General features: G+C 35.6%; 2 protein-coding genes across 12 annotated transcripts in view; both read right to left on the bottom strand.

Moving 5' to 3' along the window:
- clcn3 (chloride channel 3) overlaps nucleotides 1–19,954 on the bottom strand; it is a 61,505-nt gene extending 41,551 nt beyond the window's left edge. For 7 of the 9 annotated variants that reach the window (XR_007184252.1, XM_048185534.1, XM_048185527.1 and 4 more), the window contains exons 1-2: nucleotides 19,799–19,954; nucleotides 5,614–5,789 (exon numbers count right to left, since the gene is read on the bottom strand). Coding sequence is in view for 8 of the 9 variants with exons in the window: in XM_048185534.1 (XP_048041491.1) it covers nucleotides 5,614–5,773 (160 nt within the window). In the remaining variant the exon portion in view is untranslated. Of the gene's footprint in view, nucleotides 1–5,613; nucleotides 5,790–7,143; nucleotides 7,336–19,798 lie in introns of those variants that run through there. The other 2 variants (XM_048185533.1, XM_048185528.1) reach the window with 2 other exon arrangements.
- Nucleotides 19,955–22,447: 2,493 nt separating this feature from the next.
- nit1 (nitrilase 1) lies at nucleotides 22,448–27,486 on the bottom strand. Of its 3 annotated transcripts, XM_048185542.1 has the most exons (7): nucleotides 27,108–27,484; nucleotides 26,528–26,718; nucleotides 25,963–26,193; nucleotides 25,768–25,871; nucleotides 23,715–23,851; nucleotides 23,518–23,643; nucleotides 22,448–22,832 (listed from the first exon to the last, which is right to left on the bottom strand). In XM_048185542.1, exons 3-7 carry the CDS (start codon nucleotides 26,190–26,192, stop codon nucleotides 22,572–22,574), a joined length of 858 nt encoding a protein of 285 aa, XP_048041499.1. In that variant the 5' UTR covers nucleotide 26,193; nucleotides 26,528–26,718; nucleotides 27,108–27,484; the 3' UTR covers nucleotides 22,448–22,571. The 3 variants fall into 3 exon arrangements, with proteins under 3 accessions (XP_048041499.1, XP_048041498.1, XP_048041500.1); XM_048185541.1 differs by lacking the exon at nucleotides 26,528–26,718 and having other exon boundaries at nucleotides 27,108–27,483; XM_048185543.1 differs by lacking the exons at nucleotides 23,518–23,643; nucleotides 26,528–26,718 and having other exon boundaries at nucleotides 27,108–27,486.
- Between the last annotated feature and the right edge of the window lie 96 nt (nucleotides 27,487–27,582).

Below are 27,582 nucleotides of genomic sequence, written 5' to 3'. Positions count from 1 at the left end.
TCTCATGCAGCAAACACACTCTCATGGCCTTTGTATGTAACAGCAAATTATAAAGCATTCTTAAAAAAAAAAAAAAAAAAACTGGTCAGGCATGTTCTTCAGCCCACTGCTCTAATAAAGACACACACTCACAGAAGAAGCTCTGTGTCCTACAGTCAGAAACCCAATATCAAAGGCAGTGTGTTAGTGTGCCAGAAGAACCAAGAACCACTGACCCAATAGACTGCCGTTCAAAAGAAAGAAATTAATACTTTTAGTCAGCAAGGATGCATGAAATTAATTAAAAGTGACAGTAAATGCATATTTAATGTTACAAAAGATTTCTATTTCAAATAAATGCTGTTCTTATGAACTTTATATTCATCAACGAATCCTGAAAAACAAATATCACCATTTCCACCTGAGCTGTGGTTCGTTGATGCAGCATTTCTCACTGACACGATTAACACAATGTTGTAGAAGACACTGCAAGATGAACTTATTATTTCAACATGACAGTGTTCACGTTTAACTTGTAAAATGTGTTTTTCTGATTGAAACAGAATATTCAGAAATGAACAAATGTGAGTGTGATCAGGTTGTCCATCAGGAACTGACTGGATCAGAAAAACCAGGTGTTCATATATATATCCAGAGGTGGCCTTTGCAATTCGGAGTCCCGTTTGCGAGTCTAGTTTCGGTGGAAGAGTGATCTATGACCTGAAGCATGATGTATTGATAAACTTGGAAGTGCAGAGATGATAGATCAAGACAAAACATCGGTCAAAAATTAGAAGTCTAAAACAAGAATCTTTAAAGAGAAATATTGGAGGATTGCGATATAAGAGAAGAGGAGCTTGAGTTTGTTGCCTAACCCTATTTGTTTGAACTGCGAGAGGAAGCTTACACTACTCCTACATCCTATGCCATGCGTCGGGTCAGAGGTCACACTTCCGCTGGAACTAGACTCGTGTACAGCCATTAATGGAAGCCAGTGGTTATAGTTTATAAAGTATTAAATATGGATATTTTTCTTACAGAAATGCATCACTTTGCTTCAGAAGGCCTTTATAAACCCCCTGAAATTGTATATATTACTTTTATGATGGATGGGCTTTTTTGGAGCTTCAAAAACTCGAACACCATTCAATCCCATTAACAAAGCTGGAAAGAGCCAGAATATTATTTAATATATTATTGTGTCCGGCTGAAAGAAGAAAGTCATATACACCTAGGATGGCTTGAGGGTGAGTAAATCATGGGATAATTTTCATTTTTGGGATCCCTTTAATTTCTTTATTTTAAAATGTTGAACCATAAAACCTTATTTGGATGGAAATCCGTCAGGGAGCCCTTAAAATGTATCTTTTGTTGATATGAAGCACTTCTCATTACAAGTACAGGAAGACTGTTAACGCATGATGTCTTCACAAACGCATGTTAAAGCGCAATCTTTGCCGACAACAAGGGTTTCCCTAGGCGTCGCAAAACACTTGGTGAGTAGTGAGTTGAAAAGCTAATAATTAATTAAATCATAAAAATTTTAAAATTTTAAATTAACTGATTTCAGAGAACTGTTACCATGTGAATATGTCATTTAATTATTGAAATATTAAATATTAACAGGGGTTTGACTGACAAAAATTTTGGGACTCCCTGGTTCACAATGAGAACAACAACAGGCATTACATGCATAATTTGTCCTTTATTTCATTGCACTAGTGCTAAAAAGAAGCGCCTGAAAGAAAAGAAATATGAAATGGCCCACAAAGGCAATTTTATTTCAACCAAAATCACCTTGCATCATAATTGTGTGTTCACACTTGTAGTTCGGTTCTCTTGGTTCTTTTGGTCCGGAGCAAAAAAGAAAATGATACATTTAGTCCTGGTTTGATTTGTGTTCACACCAAACCTAAAGATACAAAGCAAAACAAAAATGATGATGTATATTTTGTGACGGAACATAACGAACGGTATTTTTACCAGATGATAACTCACAAAGAGTTATCTGTTCTGTTATCTGTACAGTTCTGCCACCTGTACCAAACTGTGACGGGCAACACTGCAAATATGACGAGAAGAAATATGCTTGAGCATTCTGTCCTTTTGAAGGGCTGCATCTTAAGGCAGGAACACACCAAGCCAACGGTCGGCCGTCGGGCAGTTTTTCTTCGTTGGCCGACTAAGTTTTCTCAGTGTGTTCCGCACCGTCAGCTGAAGTTGGACCTCGTCTGCTTTTTTCCGGCCGATTCGAAATGTTGAATCGGCGTCGGAGCTTGTCAGTCCATCGGGCCATCTGATCATTCTGATTGGCTGTTCAGATACTGAAAGGCATTTCATCTCACACAGGCGCAGAACTGACGTGCTACTTGGCCGTCGGCTGTCGAGCGTCAGTTTGGTGTGTCAGGGCAACTTTGGACACAGACGCTGCCGACGTGAGCCAACCCCGCAGTCTGCTTTCGTCGCCACTAGTTTGTTGGCGTCGGCTTGGTGTGTTCTGGCCTTTATGAGATCACATCCTGTTTTTGGTTCTTTCTGTGCTTGGGGGGGTGGGGATGTGGCTGGGGTTGAATCCAGTACCCCCTATAAGAAGTAAAAAATATTTTTATTCTGGTAAAGGACAATGACAAATCTGAGTAAATTCACACAGTTAGGATATGGTAAATTTCATGAACTAATTAGTTAACATTAATGTGACTGTGTTTTTATGCTAGTTGTCACGTCTCTTTACATGAAAACGCCCCTAAAGACCCTCAAGCACATGAGATTGTTTGCTTGGCGCTGCTCCAGTGAAGCTAACTTTAGCAAAAAAAAAAGAAAGAAAGGAGATTAATATGGAGTCGGGAAGAGAAAGCTTCTTAGGCTACTCTATCTTTCTACTATATTTATCCACTTTATGTCGGGGCTTTTGTATTCTCTGCCTACATAAATTGGAAACATGCACTCATTTTTCATTATTCCTATTTTTGGTGTGGAACGTCATCAAAACTGACTTGTGGTATCAAAATAAATCATCCTGAAAATAAATCAAAATGATCGTGCATGACATTCTTTTAAGTATACAGTTGGTAGCAGGGGTGTAACGGTACACAAACATAACGGTTCGGTAAGTACCTCGGTACTGAAGTCTCAGTTCGGTACGGGTTCAGTACAGCGGGAGGGAGAAAACTAAACATAAAATTGCTACTTTTTTCTTCTTTTATATTAAACAGTGGTTTATTGAACAAATAGTGTCTCTCTCTTTAATTAAATTCAATTATAATGAACATTTTCTTAAGGATAAAAAAAATAAAAATTATCTCAGCTAATGCTGTAAACAATATTCAGGGAGCCCTGACTTACACATTACTGTAATATTAAAGGTTACAATTAACAACAGAGCCCAAACTATTAAATTCAGTTGCCATTTATTTTTAGATATAATAATCAACACTCAAATAATAATAAAAAAATCATGTAAAATGCACATAAGGCAGGTTTTGCTTTAACTTCTAAATCTAATTATAAAATTACTTTTCAATTATTTTTCTACTCCAATTCATATTTGAAATATAATTGTTTACACAGTTACTGTCATTAATGTCATTAAGACATTACTAACAGGTAAAGTAAATTAAATGAATATATATGCTGATAAAGTGCATATATTTAGTAAAATACTGCCCTGTAGAGTTCATTTCCCTAGTGAACTAACATGCTGTAGGCACTAAATGACTTGCCTGAAGTAAATGTAATGCTATGTGAGATTTTACACTCAAGCTTATTTATTGATGTCTTTCCAGGGTTGAAACACTGGTTGCAAGATTACACGTAAACATATCTATGCAGAGATCATCTGTTCTTCTTCTTCTGCTCTTTTTCCTGTTGCGGCAGTTAGCAAACAGTTGCATTGCTGTGCACCCCCTTCTGGACTGGAGTGTGGATCACCTGTGACTGACTGTATTCATCATCTGACTCCAAGTACAAATACATTTACCTTTACACCCCTAGGTAGGCAGTCAACCAAAATGCCCATTACTGCCACAGAAATACAAGCCAGTCACATGTGAAACACCTTCGCAAAATCACCACCCGGTGGAGCAAAGAGACAGTTGGCACCATTGCTCAGTAAGACTGGAATTGTGACATTTTCATTTGCAAATGAGGATAAAATAATGAAATAAATTAAACAGGCCCTTTTAGGCTCCAATATACTTCAAACGTTTGAAACGGCTTGCCAAAGCGAACTCTTAGGAAAAGTTTGCTCCAGCTACAAAACAACTTTGTACTGCCATTGGTCCGTGACAATAACATAATAGGAGGTGTGCACGGAAGCCCCGCCTTCTTTCATGAGGAACTCTTCACTGGCCTTTAAAGTCCTTTTGAAGTTACCAACTGCTCTTTTATTTGCCTGGCAAGTCCAGAATGATATATCTTCTACAAGATATATCAGTCTGGTCAGTCCACCCACCGTCGCGCCTCGAGTGAACTCCAAACCGTACCGTGCAATCAGTTTCGTTTATTTCAGTGACGCAAACAGCGTCACTCTAGTGTGGCGAAAGTCCCTTCAATATCAACAAAGATTGTGCACGGGAGACCCGAGAGTTTGTTCTATTCAGCCGTGAATTCAGTTTTAAATGACTAAAAACACATTAATTATTTACTTTTCCTGTTGACTCTCTTGTTGCTTTGCTAACGTCAGATCCGCCCTTCTCTGCTTGGTTTACTCCACTTTCTGTTTGCTCGGATTTGCTCCGCCCTAGAAATCGAATTGATTCAATGGCAATTTTCCAGGCAACTCTTTTATCACTGCTTTCTGAGATGTTATGAAGTTATTCCTGTGCCACTGTTGGATCTGACAGTCAGAACCTCCAGTGAGTTTTCCATCTGGTTATTTTTTACTGTTTAATGTATTTTGAAATCACATGATTTTTGCGGGTCTTCAAGTGCCTTATATCAAGTCAAGTCACCCTTATTACTATATGGCTTTAACAATACAGACTGTGTCAAAGTAGCTTCACAGTAATAGACAGGAAAATAGCTGAATCAATTATGGAAAGTCAACTACAAAGACAGCTCTAAAAGACTCATTATTTAGCTCAAATTTACCTTATATGTAGTCACCTGGTTCTTTTGCCATGGTTGCCCTTTTGGGAGTGCTGCTTACATTTTTATATTTGTAAGCAGCTTACATACAGTATTACATTGGGTAAGCATTTAAAAGAAGAATAGTAGCTTATCTCTCTTTGTCTCTTATTTATACCATTGCCTGGACTGTATATGTAATATATGTAAAATGCATATGTATATGCTCAAAAAAATACAAAAACAAAAAAATATTAGTTGTCTTTGGTCCATGTTGCATTAATATTTCAGTCAAACCGCACCAGAGTTTGTTTGAAAGCAGACCGAGACCCATCTTTTCAGGGTTACGGTACACTTGTTTGGCGCACTAGTGTTCGGATGGCAGCATTCACACTTCAATTCAAAAGCATTCAAATGAACCGCACTATCAGAGCAATCGCACCAGAGTTCATTTAATCGAACCAAACCTGCCAAGTGTGAACACACCCCAAGTCTCATAAGTAAGAAGGCGTTTGGAGGAGTGGATGATGGAATGGAGGTCCGGCTCAGGAACGTCAGACATGGGCCTACCTGGGGACGCGTCCCCGTCGAGCAGGTTGTCGTCCTCGGTGGTGTGGAAGTCCATGATGACGCCGGCACCATCGAGCAGCTCTTCGTCGCTGCTGGCGCTGGTGATGCTGTTGTAGCTGTTCCTGCCGTAGCCTCTGTTGAACAACTGCTCAGACTCCATTTAGCAACACAACACCCTGAGAAGACAACACAGATAGAGCCAGACAGTCAGGTGACGTGATTCAGCAAACTGAGCTCCTCTGAGGCAACGACAGACACACAGTAGACGCTTTCCTCACCAGAAACACACTTTAAGCACTTTATAAATCAAGTTTGGAGGACAAGGAGTGACACTTAAAAATAAAATGTAGGAAAAAGTTATCAATTTAATCATGCAATCATACAAATGGAAATAAATCCATTTTAAATGGGCAAATTAATAGACATACATAAAGCTGTTTATTTAATTCATGTTTTAAAATGTAGTTAAATAAAATAGTAAAACAATAAATTAAGAAATCTTTTTCAAATTGAAAAAATGGTTCAAATCTACATTTAAATTATTTATTAATGTATTATTTTATTATTTTATTTAACGACAATTTAAAACATTGTTTTAATACATATTTTGCCATTCAAACATATATAATACAATATATTATGTAATAAAATGATGTATATATTAAAATAATGTAATATATTTTAAACAATTTAAAATACATTACATATACTGTATATATGCATTTAAATGATTTATTAATGAATTTTTTGTATTATTTTAAGTACATTTTAAAACATGTTTTTCTTTCTTTGCCCATTTTAAACATATAAAATGATTTAAAATATATTATATACTATAATTGAATGAATTAAATAAACAGTTTTAAACATGCCTATTAGGTGATTCATTAATTACCATTTTTATGCTTGCATAATTATTAAATTGATAATTGATTGTATTCCTTCATTTTATTTTTTTTTAAGGATCATAGTCCTTCATTAACCATAACCATTACTATTATTATTATTAAATAAACAAATTTGTCATTGAGGTTTGAGGATTAATAATAATTAATGGATATTATTAAATAAATAAATAAATAAATAAATTACATGCAGGTTTCATTATTATTAATAATAAATAAATAAACATCCTACATGCCGGGATCAGTACTGCCTCCTACTGGACAGAGTGCAGTATATTCACACAGAAACTGATTGGTACAACTCTGTGCAGTGAAAAAAAACACGATAAATGACAGCAGCAAGTGTTCAGTGTGCTGTGTGTGTTATACAGAGTACAAGTACGCTAGACTTTTAACTGCATTTAACCCTAGCTGAGTCATGAGCAATGTTTACTGTTTAGCACTGTAGTCATTCAAAAGTACAAAGTACAAAGTCACCATAGTTCTTTTGTATAAGGGGAAATCGCTCTGAAAATGACACACAAAATTATATTTGATATTAGACGTAGTGGTACACTAATAAGTTATCAAACATGGGACAAAAACAGGCAACAAACTGATCTGACAGAGGAACCTCGTGACTTACAGCTGTGCGTTTGTTCCAGAGAAATTCTCCATAAAGTCTCCCTGCTTCTCCAGTCGTCTCATAACACCACAGTTCTCTTCATTCTGAGACTAACAAAGTTTCACCGGCTCCTTCCTGACTAAAACAAACGCACTCAATGTTTCTCTCTGTATTTCCTACTTCACACTTGTTTGTTGTTGTTTAACCTCTCTCTCTCTCTCTCTCTCTCTTCAAATGAACTTTATTGGCATGACTTGGCATGACATTATTGCCAAAACATTGGCCATTACATTAGCAATGAACAAAATGATTATATGATACATCGACAAAATACATATTTTTTTAATTAAATAAGTAAATAAATACAATATAATATAATACATTTTTATAAACAAGAAATAAAAAGAAAAATATAGCTGCAAGCAGCGATGACGGGACGGTGGCACCGTCACCCCGGTGGATTCAGGGCAACTGTGCACTGCGGGCAATGGGCATTTAAAACAGTTAAACATAAAAGGACTATGTCAATTTCACACCACATTTACTGCAGCAGCTGATGCTCATATGATCACAAACCACAACAGCCACATCCATGAGACCGTTTAAATTGAAATGACTTTCATGTCATAGAATGTCATAAGTCAATTTCCGATGAGTGCAGAATATCATCCTAATCTGCCATCTCTCTGTTTTTCTCAGACAACCTCTATAAAAATTCTAGAGCAAATTATATACTATTATTTGTGCAAACTCCACAGTGCTCTGAGAAATCTAATCCAGCCTTAATGCGAATGTCTGTGATTGCTGATGTCGTATAATCCAAACACTTCTCTTCATGTGTTTTTTGACCTCCCTGAGCTGTTGTTTGTGCACCAATCTTATGCACCAAAAGCATGCCTTCATTTAATTTTAATATGTGTGGTATAAGATACAAAATAAAATGAAAAAATTAATAAATAGAGCCAAATCACAGAACCTGCAAAGACAATTTTAATGTCAGTCTCAGGTAATAGTAAGGTACATGTCTAGATTTTTCTGCTCACTTATGAAAGTTTATTTATTTATAATCATGTGAAATTTACTTATTTTATTTTAATAAATTTGAATTATATTAATAAATAATTAATTTAAAAATAATTTAAATTGTAAAAATAATAATTGTAACTCGAACGACATTTAGAAAACTAGTCCTGTACCAATAGTGATATAGTGTCATAGTTCAATTTCAAATGAGTGTGAAGTTATCATTTGCAGTGTGTTTTTATATTTTAATTAACCTAATTATCAAACTAATGATGTAATACTATGTTGTCAGTGGCCTACAAATACACTGGCTTGATTATTAGCTGCTTCGGGTGTGTTTGATTAGAGTTCACACTAAACTCTAAAGCACAGTGAGTCTGCAATAATAGGGTTAAAGAACTGATCAAGAGTGTAAAACTCTCTCTATGTCTCTCACTCACTCACTCACTCACTCACTCACAGACTGGTGTGAGGTGTGAGAAGTGAGGAGGAGGGAGGGGGTAGGGGGGTCGGACAGAGAGAGAGAGTCTACAACTGTGTGTGTGTGTGTGTGTGTGTGTGTGTGTGTGTGTGTGTGTGTGTGTGTGTGTGTGTGTGTGTGTGTGTGTGTGTGTGTGTGTGTGAAAAATCCACATTCAAACCAAAATATCTGACTTTCTGTTGGTCGGAGCTAATGACTGTAAATTAGAAAGTTGTCCAGCTTAATGAGAACAATATGTGTACCGAGTTTGGTGACTGTAAGTTAAACTACCCCCCCCACTTTTGTCAAAAGATGGCGCTAAAGAGGCCTTCCTCCCCACCTGTTTGTACGGTTTTGTCAATGTCTACTGGTTGACATCTCTGACGTTTGTATCGAGTTTCATGCAATTTGAAGCATGTTAAGAGTCTCAAAAGCATCCAAAACGAAAATTAAAGTTTGATGCTTTGCCATGGCAACAGTGTTTGAGATATCACGATTCTTTTCACGTCTATATCTGCTGTGTATTGACATTACACTGATGAAGTTTGAAACAAAACAGGTAAAAAAAAAGAGGGTGATCTCAAAGCATTTTGAAAGTGACAAACTTCCTGCTGCCAGTTGGTGGCACTATAATTTTTACTCACAATAGTCACATCCATGTGATCAGACTCCTATAGCAAACACACAGGTGAAGTTTCATAAAAAGCAATCAATGTATGCAGAAGTTATAACACACTTCCTGTTTCCCTTTTCTCCCTGTTTCCCATAAATTTGTTACCTTGCCACGGTCAAACCGTTTGAGATATCAAAAATCTGCTCGCAATTTAGCATCCCCAATGTCTTGACTTCAAGCTGACCAAGTTTGGTGGTGATCGGATTAATTGCCTAGGAGGAGTATATCAAATTCCAGAGCATGCTTTTTTCAAACAATCCATAATAGCCAACTTCATGTTAAGGTGACGTATAACTTAGAGCATGAAAGTTGTTAGGCCCGATGAGGACTATATGTGTACAGAGTTTCATACAAATACGTGCAAGCATGTTTGATATATGGACAAAGTTTTTAGACACCGCTCAATGGGGTGCTGTCGAGCCCCCCTGCCGTGCCCAGGTACCAGCTTCTGCCCAGCCCTGATGGCCGACGACTCCGATGTGTGTGCACAGTTTCAAGAGTTTTTGAGCACAGAGTTTTAAGGGCCCCAAAAATGCCTGAATAGTCGAAAAAAAAAATTATTTCCCTAAGGAAAACAATAGGGTCTTCAGCCCTTTACAGGGCTTTGGCCCTAATGATTAAAGGTGCAGTGTGTGAAATTTAGCAGCATCTAGCGGTGAGGTTGCCAATTGCAACCAACGGCTCAGTACACTGCTTACCCTTCCCTTTCGAAGCACATAGAAAAGCTACGGTGGCCGACACAAGACAAAGATGACGTTGTCTGAGACAGAAGAGAGTAGCCAGTCAAGCAAATGCGCTCTGTAGAGCAGTTTGTCTGTTTAGGGCTACTAACATGGCAGCCAAAATGGCAAATTCAATGTAAGGGGACCTGCGGTGTACGTGATAGAAATGGCTCATTGTGAGGTAATAAAAACATAACGGTTCATTATGTAAGGTCTTTATACACCACTGAAAACATAGTTATTAGGGGTGTCACGAGATCTTGTGTCACGAGACTAAACTGTGACGAGATTTCTCGTCGAGGCGAAAAGTAGTCTCGTGATGTTGCCATGACAGAGTGTTAGGATGAATATGCCGTTTACATTACGCCTCCACTATCGTTTTGCTTTGTATTTAACAAAAAACATTTAATTAAGTTGGATAACGGTCGCCGCCGCTCCATATTTACAGAGTTACGCGCGATCACGAAAGTGAAAGTAAACAAGCGAGCATTCAAACGCGATTTCAATACCCTGCATTTTGAGAGCGGCTCCCTGATGAATACAGATATCTCTCAATATGAAAGCTATTTTAGGCTGGGCAGTGTAGTTGTAACCATCTCTTAGCTCTGTATTAAAGAAAAATTGGTCTTATTTGCACTTTGAATATTGACAGAGTGCGATTATGGTTGCACTTATTGTGAAGTGTTACCATAAAAATGAATAACAGTTTTCTCTTAATCTTATTAAGCACAAACAATAAGGTTTCATTTGTTAACATTAGTTAATGCACTGTGAACTATCATGAACTGACAATGAATGACTATTTTTATCAACTAACATAAACAAAGATTAATAAATACTGTAGCAAATATATTGCTCATTGTTAGTTGATGTTGGTTAATACATTAATGTTAATAAATGAGACCTTATTTTAAAGTGTTAATATTTTCATTTATACTGTTTTTATTTCTATGATCAGTTTCTGAAAAGGAGTTCAGTTAGGAGGTCAAAAGTTGTAGAAGCTCATAATTCATGTACAGTAAGGTCTGAAGAGACTGACATCATACAGAAGAGTAGCCAGTCAGTTGAGTTAGTGGCAAAACCTTTTACAGTGCTTGAATATTGTCTTTTACTGCATATGATAATTCATACTCAGAAAGTAGAACTGAAATGTCATTGATTACAAGATGATTAGTTAAAACATTTCAAATACACCTGCAGAATATTTTTTCTAGTCGCGTATTTTGCCATCTTGTCTCGTCTTGTGAACTCAATCTCGAGTCTCGTCTCGTCTCGTGAGATACCTGTCTCATCACACCCCTAATAGTTATCCTCCTAAACATTACACTGGACCTTCAATGTAAAAAATAAAAAAAAAAACTGAGTGTCTCTATGACGACAGAAAGACTAAATCATCTGCAAAGAGGAGACATTAATTTCTGATTCAGTCAGGGGTGGCCAGGGCAGTCAAATTATTTAAAGCTTTGGCTAATTTGTTTATATAAACAGAGTAACCTTGAGAGAAAAATTATCTTCGTTTGTTCCCTATTTTTAAAGCACATGTTTTTATACATGGTGCTGATTAAATCAAATGTTTTCCCTCCAATCCTATTTTCCAATTATGAAGAGTCCTTCATATTAGAATATTTTCCCCAAGTTGCTATTGACACATGCGCCTCTGAAATTGTTTGGCTCAAATTTGTCTCTTTGTTTGAAGATAGATGTAATCAGGCCTTGATTCCAGGTGTCAGGAAAACATCCCACACTCAATGTTGAATAATTTGATTATTGTGGTTTTGAATTTGTCATTGGTGTATTTGATCATTTTGTTTAATATTCCATGCCTTGTTGTTGGGTTTTAATACATGTAGTCTTATCTGTTAGCTGTGATTGGGAATTCTGATTGGTCTTCAATTTTTTATTTTATTCTGTACAGATTTTCAGAGTGTGTCCTCCACATGTTCCCATTTTGAATGGCCAGTTCTTCCTGTTGTGATCTATAGAGAGTTTCAAATGTTCCAAAAGGGACTTGTATTTATTGACTTTTCCATTGTATGAAATAATTCCTTCCTTTTTTGCTCTTAGAGTTTGTTGTACACTTTAAAGTGTTAGTCTATAAAGTGATTATAGTGATTATAGTTTAGAGTTTTAAATATGGATATTTTTCTTAAAAAAAACAACAACAACAACAACTAATACTCAGTGTCACTCTCTCTCTTTTCCCTTATTTTTCCTCTCTCTCCCCTAGTTTTGCTTCTCTTATCTCAGTATGTGGGTCTAAGACGAATCACGAGTCATCGTGTGCAGAGTTACAGTCACAAGCCTCTGCTGGACTGAAATCATTAACAATGGTGGAAATAATTAATCAGTTTTACAATGGCAACATCCATGAGCATCAGAGCATGTTTTGAAATTCTACTCCAAAGTGACATGAAGACAGTATAATGTGAAAAGGATTTCTTTTTAAACTTTTAATAATTTTTTTATTGTTGTTTTTAAATAATATAAACAATAGACTAAAAAAATAATTTTATCATATTTTTGTTGTTAAATACCATTATTTTTGTGTAATAATATTAATAATAATAATAATAAATAAATAAATAAATATTTGGGTCATACAGGTTTGATTAATAGTAAAATTATAAATAATAATAATAATATTGTTAATGTTGCTAATATAAATAAATATAAATATTTGTTTGTTAAATAATAATAAATTATTAATGATTAATATTACTTGTGTCATAAATATTTGAATAATAATAATAATAATAAAATAAATAAATAAATGTTGTTATAGTTAAATGCATAGATCTTTTGTTTTCTACATGCTTTTCATTTCCTTTCCTTCGTGCTTTTTTACTGAATGAAGAGGACGTTTTAGGTAATAAGTTAATTTTGCAGACAAATCATGAGATTCAGGAATCTAGTTGTTCTTTGGCCACAGGGCAGGAGTACAAGAGCAGCTCTGTGAAGGATCAAACTGTCTGGATCACAGCCCAGTTTAAATCTAGTAGAAGCAAGAAATTCAATTGATTTACTTCAATTTGAGAGTTTTTTTATGCCCAGAGATCCGAGAGCCTCTGCAGGGTTTGGGAGGAACAAACTGTTCTCAAAACTTACAGTTTAAAGGACCGGTGCATTATTATGACAAAGAAAAATCATGCATTGATTGCTGAATTTTATACATGATTATAATTACTTGAATGGCACTCAAAATATTATGTAATAAAAATGGCATTTTTTATATTATGAATAATTTTTTTTAAAATGAAATAAAAATAACTAACTATACCTTAACTATACCAAAATATGTATTATTCATTTTTTATGTATTTATCTATTTATCTAATATCTTTTTTTTGATAAAATATTTAGATTTTTTTTTTTATTATTATAAGAAAATAAATTATAAAAATTTATTTCCCAGGAAGTATGTTGGCCAGCCCTGATGGGTCCTGATTTAGATCCTGGCACATGGGCAACTGACATGCTGCGCTGGTGACATCAGCAAAAATCTTGATCTTACAGCGAGCATGTGGATTAGGTCACCATAGCAACAACAAAGTGATGTCAGCAAGAGAAGAGGTGTGTAAACAGAGTGTAAATGAAGCGCAGCGTCAGATGAATCTGATAAGATGCTGAGAGCAGATATGAAGAGCAGGAGCTAACATGTTCTGAAATAGACCACAAAATATTATCAAATTAAAGTTATTAAGCCAAGAAGAACTGTTACACTTTTTGAAAACGATGCCAAAACTGCTAATTTAGTAAGACTAAAATCAATCTATACTAACCTGTTGTTTATATAACAATGTGTAGTTACACACATTAAGCAAGTTGTTATGCCCGATTTAAACTGTTCCCTGCGTTTATCAGTGATCTGTTCACATGGACCTGCAGATTAAATGATTTCGTCCTGCTGTTTGAATGAAATGTAACTGCTCTAAATCCACGTGTCATTACACTGCTGCGTTTCATAAAAATAAAAAATAAAACACTTTTACACAACTTTCACCACCTCTCTCTCTCTCTGTTGTCATGGAAGTATCGCCTAGGTGACTGTTGCTTGGAGATGAATCAGCATTTTCAGACCCGTATGAAATGATGGAATCACTAGCACTTACTCACTCAAATGCCAGTTAAGATGACATAGATATAGCAGAAAAATGTGTTAGTAAAGCACCTCTAAATTTCCTGTAATACTGTGTCTGTTTATATATGCAATATAAACACTTATGTTGAGTTTGTAGCATATTGTATGATATGACTGCAAACAGCCGTCAACGTCTGCTGAGATCACAGTCAACACTACTTAGAAATGGTTTTGTTATCGGCACATGCAAAATGACTCACATACACTCTTAAAAATAAAGGTTCTTTATTTTCATCTATGGTTCCATGTAGAAAACTTTTCATTCCACAAAAGCTTCTTTATAGTGGAAAAAGGTTCTTTAGATCTTTAGATTCTTCACACACACAAGAAAAAATGGTTCTAATTAGAACTGTTCACTGAACCTTTCCTCTTCGAGGAACCATAAATAGTTTTATGGCATCACTGTGAAAACCCCCTTCTGAAACCATTATTTTTAAGAGTGAAACTCAATAAATTTGAATGACAGTACAATTCTGTTGTTTTAAAAACATTGCTAAACCTGACTGGTTAACTCCATCTGTGGCTTCGGGCCTTTTCAAAAGTTTCTCTCAGCGCAGGAAGACGTTTGAACACGAAAGAGGAACATGCTCGTTTTTACTGCTGACATCAGAAATCTTATTTTTAAGAGGAAGCAGACAGATTATCACACCAGACAAGCATTGCATAATGTTCATTACATGGCCAAAATAATGTGCACAGCCTTTCTAATCAACAAGTTTGGCCCCTTAATGCCAATGAAGACAAAAATGTTAATGTGGCACCATTTAAAGGGACACTTCACTGCTGGCAAAATGGGCTTTCAATAAAACTTGGCTGCCTTATACAGTAGAAAGACAGGATTTTTTTTTTTTTTTTTTTTTTTTTTAAATCAGTGCTACCTGACTAGAGAAAACAGAGAAAAACTGTTGTCTTCCCTTTGCCAAATAGGTAGGAAAACAACACCCATAATGCACTGGGCATGTTGCCATCTAAGGCCACCAGTCTGCTATGGATACACTCACCAGACTCAAATACCACCTTGCTTTAGTAGGAAATACTTCTTACCGCCTTGCTTTAGTAGGAAATACTTCTTAGCAAACTTTTAGTCATAATGGTTGTCCACTATTGTTCCTGGGTGCAAGAATTCAAAGAGTAAAGCGGGAGTAGTGGGAGTGAGTAGCGGGAGTGAGTTACTATCTGTTTTCTAGTGAAGGATCCAGCACGTTGTAGGCAGTGGATAAAGAATTGTAAATACGGAGAGTCAACATTTCAAACTAGATGACTACGATCACAGTGTTTTATTAAAAAAACAGAACGTTATTGTGCGTTGGTGTGGATGCTAATATAGTTATCTTATATAGTAAGGCTGTCAATAGATTAAAATGTTTAATCACGAATAATTGCACAAAAGGGTGCAATTAAAAGTTTAATCTATTGGCAGCCTTACTATAAAGTAGGGTTGGGACAATACATCAAATTAGGGCTGGACGATTAATCAAAAAGTATTCGAAACTGAAATTCAGAAACTTTAACCGACGTAATTTTCCCATGTCAGTTATTTTCGTTTTTTTAATCCTCTTAATACTTCCCACTTGAAAACATATTACCGCATGTGTAGTCACGTGACTCCGCCCGTCCAGTGAATGGCATGGAAGCAACACGGAGGTGAACGCCGAGTCAACACACAGAGACAGCAAGCGAGCGGTGGTAAGCCTTGCATATTCACAAACTTTGTCAGTTGTATGTGTTTACGGTGTGGCAGTTTGGATATTCAAGCGATTAGACGATCGGATGTGTATTATTATATTGAGCTACCGTGCTCGCGCAACTGAATTGACACAAACACTCATACATACAGTATTTGCACAAAACGTGAAGATCGCGCGCACAGAGAGGAACGCAGAAACTAGTTGTCAGTGCTGTCCTGTGATTTATCACTAAAGTAGCTTAGAAACTTAAAAGTTATTATAGCATATATTTTTATACTTTTGAAGTAACTATTTACAACCCACAGCTTCACAATTAATAGAGAGATGGTATGACTAATCTTTATCTGATTTACAACGAGCAGAAATCTATAAGAAATGTTAGGAACCATAAATAAAATCACAGCTGAAAGTGAGCTATGTCAGATCACTCTTTCAATAGGAAAAAAAATCTCGCATCATAAAAGCATTCTGAGCCGAGGTACAAGTATATTTAACCACTTACATGACCCGAACGCACAAGCGCTGTCCAGCAGTCTTCTTTGTGAGCATTTGAGTGTGCGGTTAAAAACTAGCCTAGAGCGCCATCTGCTGTTAAAACTAAGCTCGGAAACGACTAGAGAGAGAAAATATCAGGATCGATCCAGATTAATTTTATCGACTGAGAATCAATGTATCGTCCCAGCCCTACTATAAAAGATAATTACATTTAATCGTACACTATATTGCCAAAAGTATTGGGACACCCCTCCAAATCACTGAATTCAGGTGTTCCAATAACTTCCATGGCCACAGGTGTATAAAAATCAAGCACCTAGGCATGCAGACTGCTTCTACAAACATTTGTGAAAGAATGGGTCGCTCTCAGGAGCTCAGTGAATTCAAGCATGGTACTCCTAAACCTGGTTGAAATCCTTCCCAGAAGAGTTGAAGCTGTTATAGCTGCAAAGTGTGGGCCAACTCCATATTAAACCCTACGGATTAAGAATGGGATGTCATTAAAGTTCATGTACATGTAAAGGCAGGCGTCCCAAAACTTTTGGCAATATAGTGTATATTTAATATTTAAAGCAGAACTAAGTAACTTTTTTACCTTCATAAATAGTTTTCTAAGTCCTTACGATGGTTAATTGACTTGTAGTGGTGTGTTTGAGGCGTGCACTAACCCCCTCTGGCACGTCTACGGCAGAAAACAGCAATTGCAAGTTGAGCTGCGCCGACCCGACACAATCTCGCCTCATGTTCACGTTCACGCGAGAGTGACAAAATGCTTTACGGTAATTCAAAAACAATGTATATCTTATGACTTTATAAGACAATTTTGAAAATTACCCACCTCCATCGAGATTTCTTGTACTGTATTTGCAAAACTACTGCGCTGGTGAGTGTTGTAGTCGTTGTAGTCCAGAGCTGCGCTTGGAGTATTTACAACAGTGTGATTCACTGAAGGAACCTGTAGGGGGAGCTTCGCGAATCTAACTGAGTTCCGCTTTAATAGGTTAATCACAACCTTTTGTGGAATTTAACGTGATTAATCTTGAAATTAAGAATACATCATTTATTAATTTTGCCATTATTTGCTAAATCAGATTGAAAGGTGATTTTCTGCAAGCTAAGGTAAATTTACAAATAAGGACACTTGGAGACTCCAAAAGGACACCAAATAAACAAATGATATAAGGAGTCCATATAATTTATAAATTTATGTACACCAAAGCACGCACACACACCAAAAAAATAAAAAATAAAAGATTAATTACAGAATTACTAACATATACACAACAGATAAAAACAGTATCCTGAATGTCTGTGGAAACAACATGAATGTACTGAAATGTGTCTTTGCATAAATGCAATGTGTGATCAGGTCATAAAGAGTGCACATACACGGTTTATTTGCGCATCAAGAGATTAGCGGCTTAAAATGATCTTATCGCAAACAGAGAAGCGAAATCAGGTTAAAGGGATTGAATAGAAATTTCCATCTACCAGGGTTACAACAAGAGCTGTTGCCATTGTAGATGCTCAGTTTGATAATCTCCCAAATTCTAAGATCATGTAACTGCATGACATAAATATTTGATATTATTGACGATGCTCTGCTGTACCCCATTATGCACTGCTCTTTTTGTTGTTAGGATGACAAAAAAAAAAAAAAAGGTTTTAAAAGTTACATTTTTAGGCTGGTCTGCCTCAGCAGTCTAACAGCGCTCATCACTGTCAGAATGAGTGAGCTAGCCAATCGAATCAAAGAAGGCGGGGCTTAGTAGACAAGTGCGAATTCCAATGCGATGCTTTTGTTTTAGCAGTGAAAGAGTACCTGGTAAGTAGCTAAACATTTAATATTTGATGACTATTTTATAATTGAAATATTCAGCGACCGCCAGTAATATCCAGTGATGCATACTACTTAACATTATGAAATTTCGCCATTTTGAATTAAAAACTATTATTATAATAGCTAGTTCAAGATGAGCATTTATGGTTAAAACATATATAATTTTTAATTTTTTTTTTAGAAAATGAGTGATGGTTTCTCTAGATAAGATCCTTATTTCTCATCTGGGAACGTGTAGAACGCTTTGAAGCTGCAATGAAACTGTAATTTTGACCTTCAGCCGTTTTGGGCTCCATTGAAGTCCACTATGTGGAGAAAAATCCTGGAATATTTTTAATAAAAAAACCTTAATTTGTTTTTGACTGAAGAGAGAAGGACATGGACATCTTGGATGACATGGGGGTGAGCAAATTATCAGGAAATTTTAATTTTAAAGTGAACTAATCCTTTAATTCCTTCTATTAAAAAAATATTATTTATAATTTAAAAAAAACAAAAAAAAACAATAATCCCCCCACCCCGGAAAAAAAAGGTCCCAAGGTTACGGCCTTGCTATAAATATGTCTATTATTTACAAAATGTTCAGTTTCTATTAAATAATAATTTTTTCTGCTCTTTTTCTATTGTTGGATGTATCATTTATTTATACGCATTTATTGTATTTTCTTATTTTAATTTTCAGCCATTTAATTATTAATTTATTTATTTTATTGTAATATTTTTGAATAAAGTATTTTTAATTTACACATTTTTTTCTCTAAATAAGCTAAATAATAATAATTAAAAAAATCCTGACTTTCAACATGCATGATTCATATGAACTTCTATGAAAGTTTTATGGTGTTTTCGGCATCCTTTTAAAGCACGACAATTTCAGTGCTTTTTTTCACAAAAGAAAGCCATACAGTTTTGGAACAACATGCAAGTAAATGCTGACAGAATTTCCTTTTGTGGGTAAACTTTTCCTCTCCCTCAAGAAAGCATGTGATGTTGGCAGTGCAAACCAAAACAAAGTGTTTCTGTGCCAATACCAAAAGCACGATTATCTATTGACTGACATGTTGAACAACATCCCCATCTCTGTGACTGTATACTGAAGGCAGCAGGGCCTCAACATCAGTGACAAGCATGTTAATGATCAGAGTCGCGACGAACAGTGTCACTAGAACACAATCTGTAAACACGAGCAGTTTTAACAGAAACAGACATGTTTCTAAGAAGCACATCTTGCCTGAATGTGTGTGCGGCTCAATCCTATGAGCACAGTGATGTAATGTCTTGTGTATGTGTTATTAAATAGCGTTTAAACAGAAGCACCAATCTACAAAAGCTCAAATAAACCCCACATAATAATAAAGTAGCGGGGCTGAGAGAAAATCTCCACGCATCTCACTTCTATTCAAGGACTGGATGAAAATAACACCGTGAAACCCTGTTCACAGTCATTAAAACAGAAATACATGGACGGGTATATTTGTAAAACAACACACATGAACCCGTTCAGGGAGTAATACTGATCAAAATAACTGACAGCTGCTTTGAATGGAGCGTTTGAAGTGAAATGTGATCCTGTGAAGCTGCGCGAGGTGATGGAGTGAGAGTCTCGCGCTGTAATCGTACAGATGTGACGCTCTTACCTCTGCAATGCCTCGAAACGACCTCTGAAGACACAAATCATCCCACCAGCACAAATAAAACACACAACGACATTTTTTCGCTCAAGAACTGGTTGTCATCCTGCTCTGGTGCTGCTCATTTTGGCCCATTCCTGTGTCAATGACGTTCACTTCCGGTGTCCCCTCCGCCTCCTCCATCATAAAAGAGAAACGAGATCTCTGCATTTACATCCAAAATAATATGATTTTACATGAAACTTGCTAGATTCATAATTTAAAAAAAAAAGGAAAATACATAATCTAATTTAAAATATATTAAAACAATGCTAAATTAAATATTAATGCTATCAATAAAATATCAAATAAAAATAAAATAACGAATGGCAAAGAAAAGCATAATAAGAAAAATTATGAAGTAAAATAATAAAGTACAATGCATAGTATAACATTACTTTTGATTATGAATATTGTGGTATTACAATATAGAAATGACTAATTTATTATAAAATAAAATATTACAATTTAAATTACATAATAAAATGAACAAAAACAATAGATCAATAAAAGGGAAGTTAATAAGAATAATAAATTGTAAAAAAAAAAAAGAAAAGAAAAAAAAGGGTAAAAGTGATAAAAATAAAGAATAACATACTATAAAAAATTAATATGATTTTACATGCAACCTGCTAGATTACTAATATAGAAAATTATGAAGTATGAAAAGTATATTGAGTACAATAATGCTAAATAAAAAAAAAATTATAATCAAATCAAATTAATGGCAGTGAAAAGCAAATGAGTATGTAATAAGAATAATGATCAAGTAAAATAAAAAGTATAACTTGATAATACTGTATTCTAATATATTACTAAATTACTAATATAAAATAATAATACATAATATTATGTAAAAACATATAAAATATAATTAAATAATAAAAATTAATTACATAATGGGGCAAAAAGAGAGTAGTAAATAAGAATAATAAATTGAAATGAAGGTAAAGATTAAGAAAGATTTTATATATATATATGGCATGAAAAAGTATAATAAAAAAATGCATGTTATTTTTTGTTTAGTACTGTCCTGAGTAAGATATTTTACATAAAAGATGTTTGCATTTAGTTAACCCCATTCATAAGTATGTGAACCACTGAATCTCAATACTGTGTGGTTACCTGATGATCCACGACTGTTTTTTTGTTTTGTGATGGTTGTTCATGAGTCTCTTGTTTGTCCTGAGCAGTTAAACTGAGCTCTGTTCTTCAGAAAAATCCTCCAGCTCCTGCAGATTCATCAGTTTTCAAGCATTTTTCCATATTTGAACCCTTTCCAGCGGTGACTGTAGGATTTTGAGATCTGTGTTTTCATACTGAGGACAATTGAGGGACTCAAACACAACTATTAAAAAAGGTTCAAACATTCACTGATGCTCCAGAAGGAAACATGATGCATTAAGAGTCGGGGGATGAAAACTTTTGAACAGGATGAAGATGTCACAATTTTTCTTATTTTGTTTAAATATCATTGATTTTCATTTAGTACTGCCCTTCGGAACCAACAGAAGATACTTGCATGTTTCCCGGCAGAAAAATTAAGTACAATTTACCTTGATATTTGAATTCAAAAGTTTTCATCCCTCGGCTCTTAATGCATTGTGTTTCCTTCTGGAGCATCAGTGAATGTTTGAACCTTTTTTAATAGTTGAGTTTGAGTCCCTCAATTGTCCTCAGTGTGAAAAGATGAATCTCAAAATCCTACAGTCACTGCTGGAAAGGGTTCAAATATGCAAAAATGCTTGAAAACTGATGAATCTGCAGGACCTGGAGGATTTTTCTGAAGAACAGAGCTCAGTTTAACTGCTCAGGACAAACAAGAGACTCATGGACAACCATCACAAAACATAAAAACAGTCGTAGATCATCAGGTAACCACACCGTATTGAGAATCAATGGTTCACATACTTATGAATGGGGTTATTTTAATAAATTCAGCTATTGTTTTGTCTTGTGAACTAAATGCAAACACCTTTCATGTAAAATATCTTACTCAGGACAGTACTAAACAAAAAATAACATGCATTTTTTATTATCCCTCTTATTTTATTAAAATAATTCTCATTTTCACAGATTCTGCAAGGGGTTCACATACTTTTTCATGCCACTGTATATATAGTGTGTATGTGTATAGACAATTTAATATAAAATAATAAAATATATTATAGTAGTATAATAATAATGAGCATTAAAAAGCAATGGGCAGTTAAAGTTTCAACATCAGGATTTCAATTTCATAAACTACATGCATAGAAGCAGAATAGACTTGTTTTAAAGTAAACCACTGCTGTGATTTGCCAAACAGGTTAGTTTTTGGGTTATTCGTTTGTCCATAAAAACTAACAAACGCATGGGAAACAACTTTAACTTCCTTAAATACTTGCTCTCATATCTCTCTCAAAGAGAAAGACATTAATTCTAGTCCATTTGTCATGATTAGTTAACGGAGACTGTCTTTTTCTAATGACTATAGCACTACAGAAATGCTTGACAGATTAAACATATTTGCTGGAGATTGAGGAGAAATTTCCCTCGGGTGACTCGAGCTCTGGCACCAGAAAGACAATGACACTTCGCTTTACCGGACTAATGAACACCAGACCAGTCAAGTCATTTCTAATACAACTTGGGTCAAATTTATTAAGAAGTCATGAATTAATACACTATAAGTCGTCACTATGCATCAATGTGTATTATTTATAACATAAAAGTTATGTTCATTGTATAAATAGGAGTTTCAGTCCAAGCTGCAGTAAAAGTCCTTCTCTCTTCGGTGCTGCTGCACTGGCATGTCCCTTCTGACGTCCTGTAGTGCCTGCAGGTCAATCTGAATCAGCGTTACGCCCACATCCGAACCCCCACAGTCTCCGATAACCACACCCCACGGGTCCACTGCCAGAGCGTGTCCATAGGACGTCCGCTTGGCGTGATGAGCTCCAACCTGTGCCGCCGCCAGAACGAAACACTGCGTCTCGATCGCTCTCGCCCGCAGAAGCACCTGTGAGAATAATGGATTCAGTACATCAGCCCATCCACAGTAAAACTAGGGCTGGTATTGACACAAATTTCAGTATGCGATTCGACTTTGATTCACAAGCTTGCAATTCCATTCAATTTTGATATCAATTGGATATATATCAGATAGATAAATAGAAAAGGTAGACCTCACAGGTAAACCTCACTCCCCTGATCTCAAGAGACACACTAGCGTAGTTGAAACACTGATAGAGCAATTACATGGAACAGGATACATTTCAGTCAGTTGTGTCTTTAGTACTGTATCATTCAACATTCCTTCTGATGTTCATTCATGTTTATTTGGTGCTGTAACTAGTAGTAAAGAGGAGAAGATGATCGGTTCACAAGCCGCTTGAACAGGCATTACAGTGATCCGTCACGTCACATTAAAGAGCAACAAACAACATTTATAGTTAGAATTTCATAATAAAACTGAAATCAAGAATTTGAAAGCTGAGACTCTGTTTCATATAAAAAGTAGCAAAGCACAAAGCTCATTGCGATTATTGGATGGCAGGCGCTACAAATCATGTTTAGTGAAGTTTTGTTCACGCATCAACTCAAGTCACCTTTATTTATATAGCGCTTTTTTCAAACCAGCCCTAATTAAGCTACTGTAATTTCAGAATGAATGAACTGATAATTGACTCATAACATGGTTTGACCTCCCAGTGTGCCACTCCTGTTGCCACAGTGAAGGCTGATGGGTATGTCAGGATTTCTGCTCCGTGTCTCTGCAGCGCTGACGACAGCTCAGGAAAACGCAGATCATAACAGACGCCCAGACCAACCTACGAAATACCATCGTAACATCACACTAAGCATAAATATCAAGACTGTACGCAGTGTTACTGTTGTGTACCTTTCCGATGGGCGTCTGGACGGGCGGAAGCAGTCGAGGTCCGGGTACAGTGAAAGCGCTCTCTTTAAGAGACACACCTTTACTGGTCAACTCCACATCAAACAAATGGCCCTTCCTGTAGACCGACACGATCTCACCTGAGCGCAGGAAAACAGACACAGATCTTATTAGGGCTGGACGATTATGGAACAAAAAAAACCTCTATTAATTGAACATTTTACCGCGATTACGATTAATGAACGATTATTTTATTTCTGATTTTTTTTTTTTTTTTTGCCCTCATAGTTCACTGACAAGGTTTGTACTGTAAATAGCCTATGATTGACTATTAAGGTGGGATATTTTTTTTCCTGTTGAAAGAGTGATCTGACATCATAGCTCACTATCAGCAGTTATTTTATCTATGGTTTGTAACATTTCTTACAGGTTTCTGCTCGTTGTAAATCAGATAAAGATAAATTAGCACAGTACCAGTAGTGATTGCGTGTGTGAATTAGTCATACCGTCTCTCTATTAATTGTGAAGCTGTGGGTTGTAAATAGTTCCTTCAAAAGTAGAAAAAATATATGCTGTAACTTTTGAGTTTCTAAGCTATTTTAGTGATAAATCACAGGACAGCGCTGACAACAAGTTTCTGCGTTCCTCTGTGTGCGCGCGATCTTCACGTTTTGCGCAGCTGTTTGTATGAGTGTTCGTGCCACATGCAGCTGCGCGAGCGCGGCATAGATATATGTATATATCTATGCGAGCGCGGTAGCTCGATATAATAATACACATCCGATCGTCTAATCGCTTGAATGTCCAAACCATAAAACAAATACAACTGACAAAGTTTAGTCAAGACGCAAGGCTCACCGCTCGCGCGCCATCACTATGTGTTGAACCGGCGTTCGCCTCCGTGTTTTGCTTTTATTCCACTGACTGGACTGGGCGGAGTCACGTGGCTACACACGCAGTTATGTTTTTAAGGGGGAAGTATTAACAGGATTAAAAAACCGAAATAACCGACATGGGAAAATTACGTCGGTTAGAGGTTCTGAATGTCGGTTTCGATTACTTTTCGATTAATCGTCCAGCCCTAGATCTTATTATACGTGGTTCTACTTAGGGTCAGATCAGTATTGTTCAGATTTCAATACCACTTAAGACATTTCAGTTAAAATTACATTTAGCATAATGAAAATTAAGCATATATTCAATATTTTTTTTCTATGCATTGTCACAAAATTTCCAAGACAATTAAGCATATTTAAACACCCATATTTTGTTACAATAATTTGATCTTGCCATGAAAAAGCCACTGATGTGGATATGTAAATAAATAAAAATAAATAAACACATTTTTCAGTTATCATGTAAATATCATGGTAGTATTTTCTGTATTTAAACATTTTCAAAAATTATTAAAAGAAATTAAACAATTTATAATCACTGTATTAGTTAATAAGTAATTATTAATAATTAAAAATCACATGAGAATTAATCAAAATGAAAATGATTACATTAAAATAAAAAACATAATATTTTGTGAAAACATTTTCCTGCTAATTAATTATACTTAAAAATCTAAATGAGTGTATTTTGTTTAAAAATATGTTGATCTTGCCATGAAAACAGCCACTGATACTGATATGGAAATAAATAATCATTACTGTAATGAAGAAAAATATACAATACATTTTAAATTATATTCAAACATCATAGTAATTTTTTTTGTATTTAAAAATCATTCTTGTATTCTCTATTTTTAATAAGAATCATTGTATTAAAGTATTTTTTAAAAACTCAAATATAAAATGTTATATTTTCTTATTGTTTAATAAGTATTAAAATATAATAATTAATAATATAAAAAATGTTTGTATTACAGTAACGAATCACAAAACAATTACAAAAACGTACAAGGCACAAGGCAAAATTTGTAATGACCATAAAATAGGCTGAATTTTGCTAAATATAATTTCTAATATTTTCCCTTTGATTTTAGGGAGAAATGTAACTAGAAAATGCTTTCATGAGATTTACCCTAAGTACCACATGTAAGACTAAGTACCTTGTCCATTTATGATAATGTGGCTGTTATAAATGCGGCGGTCTGTTTTCCAGTCATGTCCTCTCTCATGAAATCCACCCAGAGACAGCCACACATCCAGCTTCCTTAACCACAGACAAATATCTTATCAACAATGACTTCTGCAGTCATATTTTGATAGTTAATATTACTACATTGGCCCTTTAACTAACTCACCTGGCCAGGTGGGTGTAGCGGGTTATGATGTCACCGTCCAGAGTCTCTGAGAGCGCCAGCGTCTCCTCGCGATTCGAGCCAATATAATCGAAGCCCTCCGGCAGGAAGACCATACTCGCCCCACCCTCTTTGGCCTGCTCCACCAATCGCGTGCATGCGCTGAAATTGGCCTCTTTATCAGGGGTGGCAGTCATCTGACAAACTGCTGCCACAGGAAGTGATGATGACATCCTGACAAAACAAATAAAGAATGCTTGTAATAGCATACTATGCTTACTATTTCTAGAAAAAAACAGTATGCATGTTTTTGTATGCATAGAATATTTTTTTCCTAATATTTGTATTATTTTATATAGAAATAAATGTTGAATATACTGTACAAAAAATGATATTTTGAAGAATGTCAGTAACTAAACAGGTGATGGACCCCATTGACTTCCATAGTTTGAAAAAATAAATAAATAAAAAAAATACTATAGAAGTCAATGGGGTCCATCAGCTGTTGGTTTACCAACATTCTTCAAAATATCTTCTTTTGTGTTCAGTAGAAGAAAGAAACTCATACAGGTTTGGAACAACTTGAGGGGAAATTTTTGGGTAAAATATCCCATAAATAATGGATCCATATCTGTCCCACGTCAGGCTTTGTTGCCGTCTGGACGGCGGCTTAGATCACAAGGCATCTTGGCACAGGAACAGTTTCTTCCCACAAGCGATTTCCCTCTTGAACAGTTAAATGCCTTCCAAGTCATATGCCTGCAAGTGCAGTACTCCCACTGTTTAATGCAATATCTTTGTAATTCATTCAGTCCTATTTTTTTTTTTCTGTAAATATGTTTATTTTGACTAAACTTCTCAGTTTCTGTATACTTTATCCTTAAATTGTATTATGCGTCTTGTTATGTCTGACTCAATTGCGCCTTCATATGGACACTGACAAGAACTACACTGCAAAGTCACCAGACTAGTTATTACTATTTATATTGCGATTACAACAAATGAAGAAAAGGAATATATTTATTTATTTAACAACTCGTTCATTAAAACTCCATACACACCTAAAGAACAACAAAAAGGATGTGGGTTAAAAATGCAAGACCATGAGAAGTGTTACATGACACAAAACGGCATGCAGAAACACTTACCTGATCTGTCCTCGCGCCGCCTTCGATCTCAAAGCCAACAGACATGCAGCAAGAGAAGGCCTTCGCTCCCTCAGTGCTGTAAACAGACGCATCGGCAGCGTGTGAAATTGACTTTCTGTTTGATCACAGCTTGCACTTTGAGCCCATTTCACCCACTGCCAAGCCAATGACTAACTGCAAAGCTGACATATTAACACCGCACAACCTAACTGGCTCTTATAATAGAATATGAATGTGAATTAAAGAACAACCCTGTCATTTGCAGTAAATTACAGGTTGAGTTTGGCTAAAACACACGCGCAATCCCAAAAGAATACACGATTAGAAGGAGAATTAGCATGAAACAGAAGTCTGATGTGGGCGGGGCTTATTTGTTAGGAGGTTGCTTCTGATTGGACGGTTATGATGTGTCTGAATAAAAATCTAAACCCTTATTAAAATTCTAAATTCTTAACTTGTAATTTCAATAAATATT

Source organism: Megalobrama amblycephala, linkage group LG3 (genome assembly GCF_018812025.1).
Source record: "Megalobrama amblycephala isolate DHTTF-2021 linkage group LG3, ASM1881202v1, whole genome shotgun sequence".
Classification (NCBI taxonomy): Eukaryota; Metazoa; Chordata; class Actinopteri; order Cypriniformes; family Xenocyprididae; genus Megalobrama; species Megalobrama amblycephala.
The sequence above is the reverse complement of the archived record's forward strand: the minus strand, read 5'-3'. Positions and strand labels throughout refer to the sequence as shown.

Excerpts from the sequence above, each read along its gene's own strand:
- nit1 (XM_048185541.1), bottom strand. The coding sequence starts at position 27,199 with ATGCGTCTGTTTACAGCACTGAGGGAGCGAAGGCCTTCTCTTGCTGCA. Across the intron at positions 23,644-23,714 it reads TCCAGACGCCCATCGGAAAG|GTTGGTCTGGGCGTCTGTTA; the intron begins GTACACAACAGT and ends GGTATTTCGTAG. Across the intron at positions 22,833-23,517 it reads CAGGAGTGGCACACTGGGAG|GTGCTTCTGCGGGCGAGAGC; the intron begins GTCAAACCATGT and ends TTATTCTCACAG.